Source organism: Notothenia rossii, assembly GCF_949606895.1.
Source record: "Notothenia rossii genome assembly, chromosome: 2".
In the NCBI taxonomy this organism is placed as follows: domain Eukaryota; kingdom Metazoa; phylum Chordata; class Actinopteri; order Perciformes; family Nototheniidae; genus Notothenia; species Notothenia rossii.
Genome location: NC_136904.1, coordinates 90,822,159 through 90,839,221, shown reverse-complemented (window position 1 = coordinate 90,839,221; position 17,063 = coordinate 90,822,159). Strand labels below are relative to the sequence as shown.

The window sequence follows — 17,063 nt, the reverse complement described above, 5'->3', positions numbered from 1 at the left end:
AAGAGACATGAAGAAGAGGGGACACATGTTGATGTAGAAGAGACATGAAGAAGAGGGGACACATGTTGATGTAGAAGAGACATGAAGAAGAGGGGACACATGTTGATGTAGAAGAGACATGGAGAAGAGGGGACACATGTTGATGTAGAACAGCATAATAGGTGACCTTTAACTCGTTATATGCCTTGGTGTTTTGATTGAGATGTTAACTGCGTGTGAGTCACAGTCCTTCTCTGTTGGACCCGGTGTGATCATATCTTGGGTTTAAATCGGCGCTCTTACATAACTCCGAGCTGCCTGTCAGGCTCCTGATCACGCAGTATATAAACCCCGCCTGAGCCTCCGGGAGACTGAGTTATGATTCACATGACTGAGAATAGATTTGTGAAAAACAGGAGAAAAGTTCCAGCTCATAATTCAGCTTTCCTGGAAAACATGAAATGTAGCTTCTTGCTCAGAGATTGAGTCGATTGTGTTTCTGACATTGAATTAAACTGTTCTCCAACATCAAGTTCAATAAGTTCAGAGTCAACACTTTAGAATAAACTCCTCATGTTTGTGTCCAACAGGGGAATAAATGCTGCTCCAAAAACAAGCAAAAAACAATGAAAACAAGTCGTTAGTAGGATAGGAATATTAAGATAAATCAGATGTTGTTATTAGCTAGGAAAACTTATTTTCAAGTATATTTTACCAGAATCAGGAAATGATGTGTTAAAAACTAAGCCCCAAATGCAAAAACAAAATCTGTTTTCTGGTGATTTTCCATTAAACATTTTTTACCTTTTTTCTTTAATCTGAGATACAACTCAAAGTAAGGCGTTTTCAAGAGTCTTAACAAGATACTTAAAGGCCCAGATACACCGGCCAGTCACCTGAGAAGTCGCCGACACCGACTGTTGCGTCACCGGACTCTCCTGCGTATTTGCCGACTTCGCGCACTGGAACACACCGCAAATCCGAGCCGAGCACGTATGAACTGCGCATGCGTGAGTGGCAATAACTCTCCTTACCGGCAGGCGGCGGTAGTGTGTATTCATCATTCAAAAGAGGCAACAACCGGAACAGCCGGAAGACAGAGAAGAAGAACAGACTCCGTGATATAAACAAACAACAAATAGCGTTTTTCTTTCCATTTTCACTCTCGTCCATTGAAAACATGAACGAACAGGAGCTCTATAAACCGATGAGGTGAAATAGCCGTCCGTGTGTGTTCCATCTTCCATTTTAAATCATTTGTTTACCTCCCTCACTTCCGTTAACGCTCCCATTTACTGCCGATTTCGGGCCGGTGTATCTGGGCCTTAATATGTATTGTCTAAAAGCAAGGCCCTATATCTCACTTCAATGTTACCTCTTAGTCTTAAGTCATTCGGTCTTATATTGAGTGTCGAGACATATTCCGACTAAGCATTAGACAAATGTACTTTGCAAGATTTCAACTTTTCCACTAAGTGAGCCTGTGTTGTTGAATTTAAATAATTTAAGGAGCCGGTGTTAATACATCCGAGTTCTCACACCAAACACAGCAGCAGCAGGAATACAGATGGAATCATTATCAATCGTTATCAATCCCCACATCCACGCTCTCAGCACCTCCGGCCTTTGTGTCTGATCGGGCTTCAGAGCTCAGCGGTCAGACTGCTCTTTTTCAACGCTTAAATCCACAAAGAGATGCACGTCAGGAACAACCTGCTCACTGGTGACTTATCAGAGAGGGAGTCTAAATAGAGCATGTGATGAGATGCAGCTGCTAAGACATTCAGGCAGGAGATGCTTCAGACAGAAATATATATATATATATATATATATTATACACAAAAGTTTGGATCACTGACTTCAAGTATAGCCTCACACCTGCACAATTAAAACTTGACTAAAAATAAATGTGATTAAATCTATCCTCTCTTTCCGACAGCTCTTTCCAAAAGTCAGGACGTTTTTATTTATTCGGTGTGATCACAACACTTTTCCCTGAAGCTTAAGAGAAGTTTAATTGACTAAAAGTAAGAAATTGTATATAAGCACAATTTGATTTATAAGGTTAAAAATTGAAAAACAACACGGGGGGGGGGGGGGAATTGTACACAACAAGAGACATATGAATTTTTTCTGAATATTCTAAATGCCACTGTGCCCCAATGTGTATTTGATTACTTAGCACTCTGGCATCATGTATTCAGGCTCAATGCATTGTCCCAGGTTACACCCTAAATAATGATGATTTGAATAATCAGTGGCGAACCATGGACCTTCTGTAGACACGCCCTGATACCGTTCTCATGTATTCATTATTACATTTTATTTATATAATGAAATCAATTTTTTGTTGGTTTTATCTGAGTGTCCCAGGGTATTCTCTGATTACCTTGAAGGCCCTGACGGTTCGCCACTGTGAATAATACATACAGTCAACCTATATCTCTGGTGCCAACTAGCGAGGGTAGCGTCGACTAATCCTGCACATCCCTGTTATTCTATATTTTATACACAAAGTTGTGCATTTGAGTCTCGTCTAATTTTCTCAATACCGGTTTGAGGCTCTCTCTTTTCTAGTGCTGCTGGAGAAAAGACCTGGCAGTCTCTTTATCTGCTTGTCATCATGTCAGTCATAATGACAAAACAGGTGGAAGTGTGTGTGCAGTTAGAGAGGAATCAGTGCGTTGTTATCACCAGCAGACCTCCCTCTGAGCTGCTTCCAGGAACTCTGATGACAGAGATGTAAAAACTGAAATGCTTTTATCGCACCGTGTCGCTCTGACCTGCGTGGTCGGTCTGTGATCTTCATGCGAGGGGAAGCCAGGTACAACGCTGTGATTTTTGATTTATCCCTTTCAGAATTGAGACAGAACCTTTAAAGGTTTAAAGGCCATTTAATGTTGCAGCTTAAAGGGTGCTTCAGCAGGAAATGGCTTTCTGAGCTGGGCTGAAAGCTGAGGGAGGCAGCTGGGAAAAGAGAGGCAGAGTTGATGTTTAATATAATTGAGGTAACTGAATGCCACAAACAGTCAGTGCACTTGTAGCCTTGAAGACTGTTTACAGTGGAAAAACCAAAGAGTAACTGAACAACCTTTGCTATACTTCGACCAAGATGCAGACTTTTAATAATCATATTTAGGGGAGCTTCTACAGGGTGTCCGCGGGGTCTTAAAAAGTATTAAAAGTTGATCAATCGATTTAGCGAAAATGAAGGCTATTAAAAAGTAATAAACTGTATTTCCCAAGATATTACATTTTGTAGCTTGTTTTCAATAAGTATATGAATTGTCCAAAGAGGTTGTGTTCTACAGTCTGCCTGAATGTAATCATTGCGTAGGTGTGTAGTGTGATTCTGTGTAGTTTATTTATGGCATCCCGTTGGATTTGACGTCATCTGAACAGGACATCGCACGCTCACTGCTGGATAGCGCGCGAAGGTCCGTTTACGCCGGTTGCTAAGCAACATCGTTATGGGGAAATGCAAGTCTGCGTCCAAATGGTTGGAAGATAAGGAGGAAGGACAATCAATACTGAATATAGTCAATGTGAGGTGAAGTGTGTCGCCAAGGTAACCGGTTAGAACTCAAAGTGGCGATGAGGTCTTACAATGTATGGAAAGGGTCTTAAAAAAGGTCTTAAAAGGTTTTAACTTTGACTTCAGGATTCCTGCATACCCTGTTCTACATAGCGGTTTAAATATAAGTTAGAGATTTACATAAAACAAAAACTTTCCCCAGTTTGTTGTAGATTAAAATTCCCAGAGCCAAACTTATCCAACACCTTTGTAATGTGTTGGACGTCACTAAAGCTGTTGTGGATTCAAACTCAGGACTTTTCGCTGAGTCAGATGGTCTTTACTTTTTATTCGTGGGGTTCGGCTCTGGCTTATTTCAGTATATAACATAATACGAGGAGTTTACCCTTTGTCCATGTGCCCTGAATTAGTTTAAGTTGAAAGTACATACTATCTTGGATTCAATAACTGTCTTGATTCAAAGTGCCCAGTCTTATTGTGGCCCTTGGTCTTGGAAGGATCTGCAGGATTGATTAAAACCAGATTCGCTCATCTCTCTGGACACTTTCCAAAGGAGTTTTATGTCTTGTTTGTGTCTTACGTACGGAAGAGGATTAGGGCCCACATGTGGAAACATTTTTGCCATCCGACCAAAAGGGTTTTTGTTTTGAGTAGGTATTCTGTAGCTGTGCAAATCTATGCTTATTTACTATCTTCTGTTGGTGCATGGACACAGTTTTTACCCTGTGCCTTTTGTAAATCCCAATTAACACGAATACATTCTTAAGAAAACTGTATCCTTCAATTTGTTTTGAAATAATCGACATATTTTCCTTTGTTATTTGTGAAGGGCTTATTAGGCGCTTTCACACCGGAGTACTTTTCCCGTTTAGTTCCGTTAGTGCCTGGAATTTTGCGTTCGCACCAAAATGAGAACTTAGTTCCGAGAACTTTTAACCCCATTTTTAGTGCCTGCTAGAGAGGTGGTACTATCCTGGGGAGAAAAAAGTACCTATTTCTGATTGGCTGGCCGAATTGCAAACCACGCCCCGTAAAACTCTGAAAAGTTTAAGCCGCCATTGTATTTGCTGGCATTAGCATTATTAGCATTAGCATTAGCCCCGCGCACCAACGCAGAGAGACTAACTTATGGCAACACAAAATAAAACATGGGAGCGGTGGAGATGAGGAGGTGTCGGCGTTCTGGCGATATACTCGGAAGGCTTCAGTAGAAGCTGCTGGGAGTCCCAGCAGCTTCTACTGAAGCCAGTCCCCAACTCCGGGGACTTCGGGCCGGGGACTTCGGGTGGCAGTATACGCCTTGAGGTTGTTTCCGGCCTGCCAGTAAACCCAAAGCAGCAGAAGAAGAAGAAGTGACGTCAGCGGCTTCATTTGCCTAATCCTCCCTCATGAACTTATTCTGGTGTGAACGCGATCGGCTCTTAGTTCCATGGGGGTATTAAGTGCTGGGAACTAATATACGGCAAAGTACTTGGTGTGAAAGCCGCTTTTGACTTTTATCCCTAACCCTTTACATTTATCCACCAACTGCCATCAGTCTTTTTCCTTCCTGGACCACCTTCGTCACACCAAAAGCTGTACCTGCCATGTTCTCCTTTCCAATTTTCCACCACATCAACACCAAAAACACAAAAGCTGGTAGAGAAAAGAAGATTTCATCACAGTTATTACACTTATTGACAGCAAGTACATAAACACACGTGGTCCGCTCAAATGTTTCCACCGACTGGAAGTGAACGTCTGCCTGTAAATGTGATCTCGCTCCTCACGGTGTGTTTGTGTTAGTATCGACTCGCTGTAAATGTGTAGCTGCTGGAGCAGAGAGGTTGAGTTTATGACAGCAATAAAGAGATTAACAGCTTTGTAACGTGCAAGTGAACCATCTCTAATGCGGTGTAAAGCTCTCAATAACTGCTGGATTGTGGTACACCGCTTTATGATTGGGTACAGCAGTGATTTTTTATATCTGCTGTCTTGGGAGATCATGGATTACATGTAACAGGATTACGTATCAGGATACAAAAAGTCACTTTATTCGCTTACAGTTACGTACAAAAAATTGGATTACTGTTACATTTTTACAAATTTGGGATTACTAACAGGATTACAAAAATATCATATAGTGTGTGTTGTAAAGGATCAGATGTTGTCTCTTCTCTGTCAGCTGTTCTGTTCTGTGGGATAATACTTAATCTATACTTCTACTGCCTGGATCTGCTTTATGGTTTTCTTTCTTTGCTTCATTTGTTCTGTTATTAATTCAGCAGGTGAACCTATACGTTCATAAAATAATGTGTGTGAGCTTAACTGTGTGTTAAACAAAAACGGAGCATTTTCTGTCAGCTCAGATTTTATTTCTGCTTTTTTAAACTGTAGTATGTGCTCATGTGTTTCATTGTTGGTGTAAACTACGACTGTTTGAATATGATAATGAAAGGCACGTTTAGCAATACAATCTCTAAACAGATTTTGAGACTCAGATTAGATTATATATTTGTACAGGTAACTAGTAACGTGCATTATTGCCTGTTCAAGCTGCTGTTCAAGACGTAAAGCTAGATATAGTGTAAATGTGTCGTGTTAAGTTGCATATTAAAGGTGGGGTAGGTAATTCACTTCAGAAACACTTGTTGTTATATTCCATGGAATGCTCTGAACATCCCGATAGCAATGAATAAATTAAATGCTTTGACAATAAATACATACAAATATATCATCTGTGGAAGCCGTGGCGCTGTAAAAAAGCACGACCAATCATCTGAGCCGGCCCGGCTAAAGTAACTGGATGGCCTACCTGCCTGTCAGCCTTTCATCTGTGCACAAACTTATCTCGTGCCCTCATTGGTCATGTGCTCGTTCGTGTGTGTTGGAGGAGGGGCTCTGTGAGGAAGTCTGAAGGAAGAGGCAGATTTTTTCCGATTGTGTATTTTCAAATTCTAGCGCACTCGAGCTGGTTTCTCCATTCTTACCTACCCCACCTTTAACATGCCCTCTCTCTATTGTTTCTTCAGGGTGTCCACACTGTAAAAACTCAGTTCCCCACTTCACCACGGCAGCAGAGCTCTTCAAAGAGGACAGAAAGGTAAGCGGTGCTTTTTTAACATCAACACACACATTTACACCCAGCAGTAGTGGTGTGACACTTTAAAATAAAGAAAACAGTTCTCTGTCATGACCCACGGTGAGATGAATATTGATTTCATCTCTGTGTGTGTGTAGAGTGAAATGCTAGAGCTTAGCTGTGTGTTTAACTTAGCTTAGCACAAAGACTCTGTGAAGACTGAAAATACACGCGCTCCAATTATCCCAAGCTGGCGTACTCGGGTTTCCTCCCTGAAGCACTTCTTTGAGTTAGTTTAGTTATACTCTGCCTTGAACAACCTACACATCAAACAGAAGAGAACCAAAGTAAAAGACACATTCAATCCAGCTTGGCCTGCAGAAACTAAACACCTCTTAGAAGTAACATGGAAGAAAAGCATATTACACGAACACGGTGCATAAGATTGCACGATAACAGAAAGTTTAATATAACATATTTCCTTAGTGGCTCCAGAAGGTCTCAAATGATTAGAACAACACAGACTGCTGGGCCTCTGCTGCAATACAGCCTCACACTGTTTGACAGCCTAACACTATCTTAAAGGGGACCTATCATGCAAAATGCACTTTTTTATGTCTTTTATACATAAACATGTGTCCCCGGTGTGTCGGGGAACTCACGCAGCGTCAGAAAATAAAACCCCCTCTCTTTTCCTCCGTACCCAAATCTCTAAAAACGGGGGAACAACGGAGCTGATCCAGATTTGCGTCCGATATGACGTAATATCTGAAATGTGGACCCACGGCCCAATCAGAAACGTTGCTATCAGAAACAATGCCCGACAGTTTTGGGCGTAATAGAGAGGCGAAGTCACGCCCATCTACTTCTGGTCCATTGGACCTTATTTCGGAAAAATTATGTATTGAAGTCAAGGGAGAGAGAAAACGTATCTTTCGATCCCGTTTGAATTGTGCCATGAATTACACATATGATGTTTGTCAATCTTAAAAAATTATTTCCATGTCAAAAAAGTCACCGTTTGTCGTAAAAAGGGGTGGCAGTATACGCCGTGAAGTTGTTTGCGGCCTGCCAGTAAACCCAAAGCAGACGAAGTGACGTCAGCGGCTCATTTGCGTAATCTTCTCTCAGGGAACTTATTCCGGTGTGAACGTGATCAGCTCTTTAGTTCAGCGGGGGAACTAATTGCTGGGAACTAAGTGCGGCAAAATACTTGGTGTGAACGCGGCTATTGAAGGTGATTGGCTAAGGGGCGGGACATCTCTAAGCTGGTTGACCAATCACAACAGAGCCTGCCAGCTAACCAATCAGAGCAGACTGGGCTCTGGTTTCAGACAGAGGGTGAAAAGAGGTGCTGCAGCACAGGCAGTATGAGAAACATAAAGAGCTCTTTGAACATTAAAGCATGGAGACATGTCCCAGGAGAGACAGAAAATAAAAAAATGAGGCAGGCAGAATGAGAGAAATAAAAGCTGATGATAGGAGTTTGAACACTTTTCTAAACTCCTCACATTCTCCTCCAGTCTTCTGCACTCCTGGAGCTTCAGGTGATTCGTGAAGTCACAACACATTCCTCCATCCTCTCTTCTCTCTTCTCCCTTTCACTTCCTCTGCTGCAGGGCTCAGTGTTTCCAAAACCTCATTACTGTAACTGTGACTCACTCACACAAAGAAAAAAAAACAGTTGCGTGTCTAGAAATACTTTGAGCTCGGATATATCATCTCAAAGTGACACTTTAAAAAGCACCATCATATTGTTGCTTTTTAAGTTTTATGGAATTGCTTAATGCACATTGTTTTCTCACAGAGCTCAGGCAATGCTGCTCTCTCATTTGTTTGGAATTCTTCGCAATGATTGCCAGATGGTGAGAAACGGTGACGTATCCCCGATAACTTAGTCATCCATTTCTCTGAGGCAATCCTTTGTAACAATTCTTCAAAACAATACACTTTTTTTAAATGATTGTACAACTCTGAGCCCTTCAGCTGCAACTTCACGAACTTCAACATGCCTTTCTTTATTCCATCATTCCTAGAGTACCCATAGAAATAATGATGACTACAGTATGGGACCCACGATAAAGATATGTTCTCTCTACACAGGGAGAAATAACAGTAATTAGATCAACTGTAAAACATGTTTGACTCATTAACTATGACACAAACAAGCATAACCTTCAATATGTCCTTAATGGAGTTCCATTTTTTTTAAACTGCCATCAAGAAACACAAGCGTTTAAAGAGGCCCTATTATGCTTTTTGGGGGTTCTCCCTCTCTTGTAGTGTGTTCTATAGGTTTTAGTGCATGTAAAGGGTCTGCAGAGGCTAAAATCCCTGTGTTCCCTCGACTGGACTCCTTTGGTTACTTTCATAATAAGTGACATCACTATTTAACACTTACGCTCCGATTGGCTAAGGCGCCAGCAGGAGAGGACTCTTTAAAGTAGAGACACTACATACTGATATACACCTGAACATCAGCAGGAGAGGACTCTTTAAAGTAGAGACACTACATACTGATATACACCTGAACATCAGCAGGAGAGGACTCTTTAAAGTAGAGACACTACATACTGATATACACCTGAACATCAGCAGGAGAGGACTCTTTAAAGTAGAGACACTACATACTGATATACACCTGAACATCAGCAGGAGAGGACTCTTTAAAGTAGAGACACTACATAGTGATATACACCTGAACATCAGCAGGAGAGGACTCTTTAAAGTAAAGACACTACATACTGATATACACCTGAACATCAGCAGGAGAGGACTCTTTAAAGTAGAGACACTACATACTGATATACACCTGAACATCAGCAGGAGAGGACTCTTTAAAGTAGAGACACTACATAGTGATATACACCTGAACATCAGCAGGAGAGGACTCTTTAAAGTAGAGACACTACATACTGATATACACCTGAACATCAGCAGGAGAGGACTCTTTAAAGTAGAGACACTACATACTGATATACACCTGAACATCAGCAGGAGAGGACTCTTTAAAGTAGAGACACTACATACTGATATACACCTGAACATCAGCAGGAGAGGACTCTTTAAAGTAGAGACACTACATACTGATATACACATGGAAGTGAGCATACTATGTCCTCTTTTAGACCCATACTACCTCATGGAAGAATATTGACTTTATTTTTGAAGAGGCAACTTTCAGAACAGTCAGAAATGTTTTTTTTAAACATCCAGTATCTTCCGGCCACAACCGCTTGAGGCATTTTGGCACAGTCCCCAGCTTTGGTGTTTGGATCCGTGTGATGATTCCTCTACTAGATGCTAACCCCCTCATACCTGAGAAGGTTACATAAACGCAGAACTTTAAGATGTCTCCTCCCTCGTTGTCCCTCCAGTGGCCAGCGGAGGTGTGAGCTTGTGTTTGATCAGGAGTAAATCTTGAGAACTGGCCATGTGTTTACTTGGCAGTCGTCTCTATGTATAAAGCCGAGCCCCAGTGAGTTGTCCGGCCGCTGCTGATCACACTCTATTAGCTGCCCTCGCCTCATTTACCAAAGACAAACACAAGCTTAGCTCCTGCTTTGAAGACGCTAACAATTAAAGCTCGACATTCTGTGCTGTCTGTCAGCGGGGGAGCTGTGTTCAGAGCGGTTTGTGTTTTCCCCTCATTTCTAATCAACAGCAGCTTTAAAGGAGCACATTGGCTGGAAGTGATGTTTCCTGAAGCTGTGTGTCGCCACTGCACTGAGAACTCTTTTTTATGGATTTGACCAAAATGACCTGCCTTCACCGCCGATACCGTAAAGTTAATGTCCTGAACGGAGATATACCGACCATGACCGTGGCGCTAATTACATTTCTTTCCCCTCCTCGATGAAGACCTAAATCAAAGCCATGTAGTATTTAGCTGTGTGTTTTCTACCTGGTTTCTATTTTGCACACAATGCAGATAAACATCGCACAATTACACACCATATTATATTGAGACTTGTACTACTTTAACACCGCCCCTTTGAAAGCAATGAATGTTTAATGCGACTTCATTTTACACAAGAGGTGTAAACACAAAGAAATAGTCCCTTTCCCTGAACTGATATTGTAATAGCTGGTATTAAAGATTCATTTGGGTCTTCTTTTTAATTATCATCATCATTAAACACTTCCTATTAGTAAAAAAATCATATTAAGAGGGATCAATGCACTACAGGTTTGTACTGCTGGGTAATGACTGGTTATTGCAAACATTTCTTTAGTTTCTATTTCCAAATCTAGTGTTTAACTTGTGTTTTTAAGAGTGGGGTGTTGTTGCTTTTATGACTAACATCAATGATGGCCAGAGCTACAACAATTGGCCCATACATGAAATAAAAAATCACAACTATCCACCTCAACACAGGAGCATCTCTACAGGAGTTGTATACAAAAAAACATATTTATACACCCCATTAGAGTAAAACCCATCCAATAAGCAATAGAGGTGAAGTCCCGCCCATCTACTTCCGACCAATGGGACCTTATTTCGGGAAAAGTATGCATTGAAGTCAATGGAGAGAGAAAGATTATCTTTCGATCCCGTTTGAATTGTGCCACGAATTACACATATGATGTTTGTCAATTTAAAAAATAATTTCCATGTCAAAAAAGTCAGTTTGTCGTAAAACTGTTGAAATATAAGACTATGAAAAATATGCAACTAGAAAGACTACAAATCCCAGAATCCCGGTCCCGCATGCTGGCTCTTACGGAACCGACTCACTCCCCTTGTGTGTATGTACAGCTCTCAACATGCCCAGACTTGGAGTGATTTTCACCTCTTTTAATACTTTCCGCCTCATTCTGAAAGAAAGAAGTGAAATGTGCCAACGTGACGGCCGTCTGGGTGTGTGGTGCGAGACGGGAGATGTAGTTCATTGAGCGGTTTCACACAAAGTGTTACTTCACAGTTTTACGACACATTTTTATTTTGTTAACTTGCAAAATCATCTTTTAAATTGACAAACATCATATGTGTAATTCGTGGCACAATTCAAACGGGATCAAAAGAGAATCTTTCTCTCCCCATTGACTTCAATACATACTTTTTTAGAAATAAGGTCCCATGGACGAAAGGGAGGGACTTCGCCTCTCTATAGTTAAACTAAGCTAAGGCATAAAGATAACTAACATCAAAGTACATTATATTGATGTTATATATCAGTACTCAAGTAGTTGCGTGGGTAAACAAACCATACACATAACTATTAGAGATCAAATAATATTGAGTAATCACATTGAAAAACATCCAAGGATTGAATGAATGATATATTTATTCTGTTTACTTTTGGATGATAAGATCTGTGTTGTCTTCTGAGAGCAGTGCTGAGTTCCCGCTTCAGTCTGCTTTCTCTTCTCATCTCTTTTAATTGAGCTCGATGGGGCCTGTATGGTTAGTTCAATATGTGTTTAGTACGAGGGTTAAGTAATCAAAATAAAAGGGAGATCATTCCTTCTTCTTTGATTCGCTTTAGTAGCAGACTTGCAGACTATCTCTTGGGGAAGTGTGAGTTTATCAGAGCTGTGTGATTACTGCTCCGCTCTGCACTGACACTGATGGATTGAGAGCGAGCCACATCTCCTCTGAAACCGGATCAATGAAATGATGTGGGGCTGCTGTCGCCTGAAGATCGATCAGGGATTGAGTCTGCTGCAGAGCTCTGAAGAACAACGACTGTACGGCTTCATTTTCTCCTGTCGACTCACAGGAACTCTGACTGATGCCCCACGGGGAGCAGCAGTCTCTATTAGGATCCCTGTTAGCATGAGCATGAGCATTGGCTAATAATGCTGGGGTCTACACACACACACACACAGACAGACAGACACACAGACACACAGACACACAGACACACAGACAGACAGACAGACAGACAGACAGACAGACAGACAGACAGACAGACAGACAGACAGACAGACAGACAGACAGACAGACACTCACACTCACACAGACACAGAGACACAGACATATACACACACACACACACACACACACACACACGGTCTCAAAGATACATAAAACAGAAGAAAAAACAGCTCATCACTAAATTCAATATAAAGTGAAAACAAAATTGATCATCCTATTTTAATATAAATCATACAGATAATTGTACATACTCACAGACACAGTGCAATTATTCTTTATGATACAGAAATGATTTTATAGCACATTTTTTAAATGTACTTTGGGAATGTTCCTGAATAATATGGAATGGCACTGAATTCAGGGTAGCTCTGTAAATGACTGTTTTCTGTTTCATATTTGATTTAGTTTTGGGTAACAGGATCCTCCTTCTATTGCATGTCATGTTTTAATTCAATTCAAGGCTTTATTGTCATTTGAACATAGCTGCAGTGTAGATATGGCAATGAAACACTTGGGTCACAGGCGCCTCCAACAGTGCAACACATACAGGACAAATAAAATAGAAATAGTGAAAGAATTCAATGGAATATAATATATTAGATCAATATATCATATTCGGAGGCGTGTGGCGCAGTGGATAGTGTGCTGATCTTCAAATCAGTGGATAGCAAGTTCGAGTCCCACTGCAGTCAGCATGTCGTTGTGTCCCTGAGACACTTCACCCCAAATTGCTCAATCGTCCACAGTATTGAGTTTGTAAGTGACTTTGGATAAAAGCGTCTAACATGTAATAAATAAATAATTAACAAAATGCAAAACAGATGAATGTTTATGGATGTTCTTTTAAAAAGTGCAGATGTTTAATAGCCTTATGGCCTGTGGAATGAAACTGTCCCTTTTTCATTTCATTTCAAACCTTTATTTATCCAGGTGTATCTCATTGAGATCATTGATCTCTTTTTCAAGGGAGACCTGCTCAAGTAGGTTCCACATGAAACATAAACAGAACAACAAAAAGGACATCATAGCATCATTACAGGGATTACAATATACATAACTATCAACATGAACAGGTACCAACAGCTTCCGATTGAGTAGCATCCAACCAAGCTTTAAAACATTTAGTGGCACCAGATTGCTCAGTTTCCATTTCATTGCGAGTATTTCATGACAGTGGAGCTGCGCATCTAAAAGCTGTCTTCCCTAAGACAGTCCTAGCAGTTGCCACATTTAATAAAACCACAGCATGCGATCTCAGGTCAGTAGCCACTTACAATTCGCCGTGAGATCAGGGAGCAGATGTAGGATGGAAGTTTCCCTAACATGGCTTTGTATATAAAAAAGTCTGGAGGTTTTAGACCTGATAGTTATGTTGAGCATACTGCTATGTGATAATACGTTAGTCCAGTCTGACGGCAGTTACATTACGTCTCTCGTTGCAGCTGCTTCTGTGTGTTTCTCAAAATAACTCTGAGGTCGTCAAACACAAAGACGTGAACTGCCCAGCTGCATGAATAATAGGATGATTTCAGGAAGTGTTGTCAGCTAAAATTCTGTTGACTACTTTGCTTTTTGTAAAGGTGAGACACCTCAGTCCTGCTGAATATACTCTCTCGCTCGCAGCATTTCCCAGAATCCTTTTTGATGTGGGAGCACATTGACGCATCCCTTTTATAGGCTGTGTCTTCCTCGTGGTGTGCAGAAGACTTCATTCCCTTCACGTTGTGCTCGCAGCTGCTGAGGCAGACAAAGCCACCGCTCAACAACAATGTGCTCATCCAACAATATGTTAGCGCTTATGCAGATACTCAACATTCGTGGGGAACAGGCGCTTGTATTTTCTAATTATGACAAGAAGTGTTGAGCGTCGCTTCACGGTTTCTCGCACACAGAAAAGTGTCCGATGTGTTTCCCTTCCGCTGCAGATCTGTCATTTCCACATCCAGCTCGAGCAGAGAAGTGGACGGGGAACATTATTTGAGGGTGACAAGTTCAATAAGCGGCAGAGAGGGAGACATTTGAGCTGTCCAAAAGGACTCTGAGCTGAGCGAGCTGTGGATCACTGCGATGGCTTTTACGCCTCATTGGGGCGGTTTGTCACTAAAGCCCCTGGAACAGAAATCTCCTTCAATGTTTTTTTGTCTGAGTAATTGTTGTGGGATTCTTTTTGTTCCCCCCACCAGCCAGCCGAACCGAAACACTTCTGTCACTTCACTGAAACCTGGAGAGAAAAACTAGACGTCTACATTTGGAAAAAGGCGCATACTGTATGAGAAGCCTGCTTATTGCCACAAGGCTGAATACATGAACTTGTCGTAGTAGTTGTTCATTTTACAGTTGGTTATTAATGAGCTGTCTATTACCATTTCCTGTGATGTCCTGTGTACTCTTTCTTAGTTTTGATCAACAGTTATCCAGTTGCTTCTGAGTGCTGATGAGAACCCAAACTATAGAAAATGCCAGCTGTGGATTAAGATCATTGTGACGGAACAATAAAACAATCTTTCAATAACCATTTCCAAAGGTTGTGTTATGCTTTGTTCGTTATTCTCGCGTCCAGGAGAGAAGCTTTAAAAAGGGAGACTAATGGAGTCTCTGAGAAGGTTCAAATGGGTACTTTAATTTAAAAAAGGCGCGGTAATGTTACAAGCAATTTATTGTTCAGTGAGAAAAATAGCTGTGTTCTCGGGCTCTCGAGAGCGAAGGAAAAGGGCACAGAAAATCCTCCGTTTAAATATCCTCCTATAGCTCCTTCTTGTATGCCGGTTGGCGCTGTAGGGGTCCTCCCTCCTCCGATCTTCAATGTTCGTTGTTGCGCATAACAGAGGATTCAGACATTGTACATTCAATATATAACTAAACACCCCTTTTCTCCTCCTTATCTCTTTCATGACTTTCCATTTAATACATTTTAACCGCTGTAATCAGTAATATACAGGAAATACTTCACGGCAGTTTGGTTTCCGGTAGTTCCGGATGTTGTCACATGCTATCCACGTCTTTAAACAAAAACGTATTCAAATAAACTGTACCTTCATTTAATATTCAGCAATAATAATATCTCGACCCCTATAGTTGTAGTGTTAAAATCAGTAGGTTTCGGTGTGCATCACTCCGTGTCATTTCACTTCGAAATTCACCTCTATAGGGTAAGGAATGTTAGCCACATGCTAAATGCTAACCGGAGATGAAGGTTTTTCAGAATAAAAGCTTTACATCAGACATTGTGCGCGAGAACTTCTGGTTTTTCAGTATAAGACAGCATTTAAGCTGACGGTATGTTTAAGCTACATTATGCCATCAAAACATTGATTTTAATTTCTAACTGTTGCACAAAGACAAGGGTGTCCTCTGGGTTTAATATCCACAGACGGGACAATGAGTACGTGGGTTATTCATCTACATTTCAATATTATACAAAATAACTCTTCCTCAAACGTAGATGAAATACTTACTACAGCACTTTGGAACTTTCTTATAATAAACTTGCATTCTAGGATTTCTGGAACATGCTCTCCAAGCCAAGAGAAATTAGCACATGAGACTCTGTTAATTACATTAATTGAGTCCTAGATTTTTTACAATTGAATTTCCTTTAAACTCATCTCCTCTGATAATTCTGCACCTTTTTTAAAGAGACCTTATTATTCTTTTTGGGGTTTCCCGATCATGTAATGTGTAATATAGGTTTTTGTACATGTCTGAAATGCCTCCTTAGTTTACTTCCTGAACATAGTGACATCACTATGTGAAACTTGTGCAAAATAAAGATATGAACATGAGCAGAATAATGTATGTCATCTTTCAGTGATTTCTCTGTTATGTATATTGCGTTGTGTGCTGTGTAACATCACACACTGACAGTTACTGCACTGTTTTCCTCAGATTGTGTACGCGGCTGTAGACTGCACGCGAGGACAGAACAACGAGCTCTGTAAGCAGGAGGGAGTGGAGGGATACCCGACATTTAACCACTACAACTACGGCAAGTTTGTGGAAAAATACAACGGCGATCGTGGGGTAAGTAGTTCAACATGTCTCACCTCATTCTCTCTTTGCTGGTACTTACCGACTCAGAAACTTTACCAAGAATCCTATTTTCTTCTTGTTTAAAAAAATGAAGCTGGTTCATAAAAAAAACCTATAATTGTTTTTGTTTAAAGGGGACCTATCATGCAAAATGCACTTTTTTTTTTTATGTCCCCGGTGTGTTGGGGAACTCACGCAGCGTCAGAAAATAAAACCCTTTCTCTTTTCCTCCGTACCCCAATTCTTTTAAAAACGGGGGTACAACGGGCAGATACAGATTTGCTGCCGATATGACGTAATATCGGATGGTGGACCCACAGAAAGTTGCTATCAGAAACAATGCCTGACGTGTTTTGGACGTAATCTCGTCTTTGTTCACATTAGCATCTCTAACACTCAGAGCTAACCTGTACTGGAGAGCACATGTGTTTAAAAAGCAGGAAATAAAAAAAGGAACTCACCTTGTGAAAAACCCGCAAGAGAGAAAGCATTTGAGCTCCATACTGTTTCAGAAATAATCCTTGATGTGGTTTAGAACAGGATGGCGTTTTATCACAGCAGAATTTAACTTATATCTC

At 40.9% G+C, this 17,063-nt stretch overlaps 2 protein-coding genes across 4 annotated transcripts in view; one reads left to right on the top strand and one right to left on the bottom strand.

Moving 5' to 3' along the window:
• The window catches only part of LOC307029753 (adenylate cyclase type 5-like), a gene marked incomplete at its 3' end in the record, with an annotated part of 223,850 nt that overhangs the window by 176,242 nt on the left and 30,545 nt on the right, over window positions 1–17,063 (bottom strand). The gene's annotated exons all lie outside the window — the stretch shown is intronic.
• pdia5 (protein disulfide isomerase family A, member 5) overlaps window positions 1–17,063 on the top strand; it is a 95,189-nt gene that overhangs the window by 74,196 nt on the left and 3,930 nt on the right. For all 3 annotated transcript variants that reach the window (XR_013805575.1, XM_079666472.1, XM_079666471.1), the window contains exons 15-16: window positions 6,526–6,596; window positions 16,342–16,476. Coding sequence is in view for 2 of the 3 variants with exons in the window: in XM_079666472.1 (XP_079522598.1) it covers window positions 6,526–6,596; window positions 16,342–16,476 (206 nt within the window). In the remaining variant the exon portion in view is untranslated. The remainder of the gene's footprint in view (window positions 1–6,525; window positions 6,597–16,341; window positions 16,477–17,063) is intronic.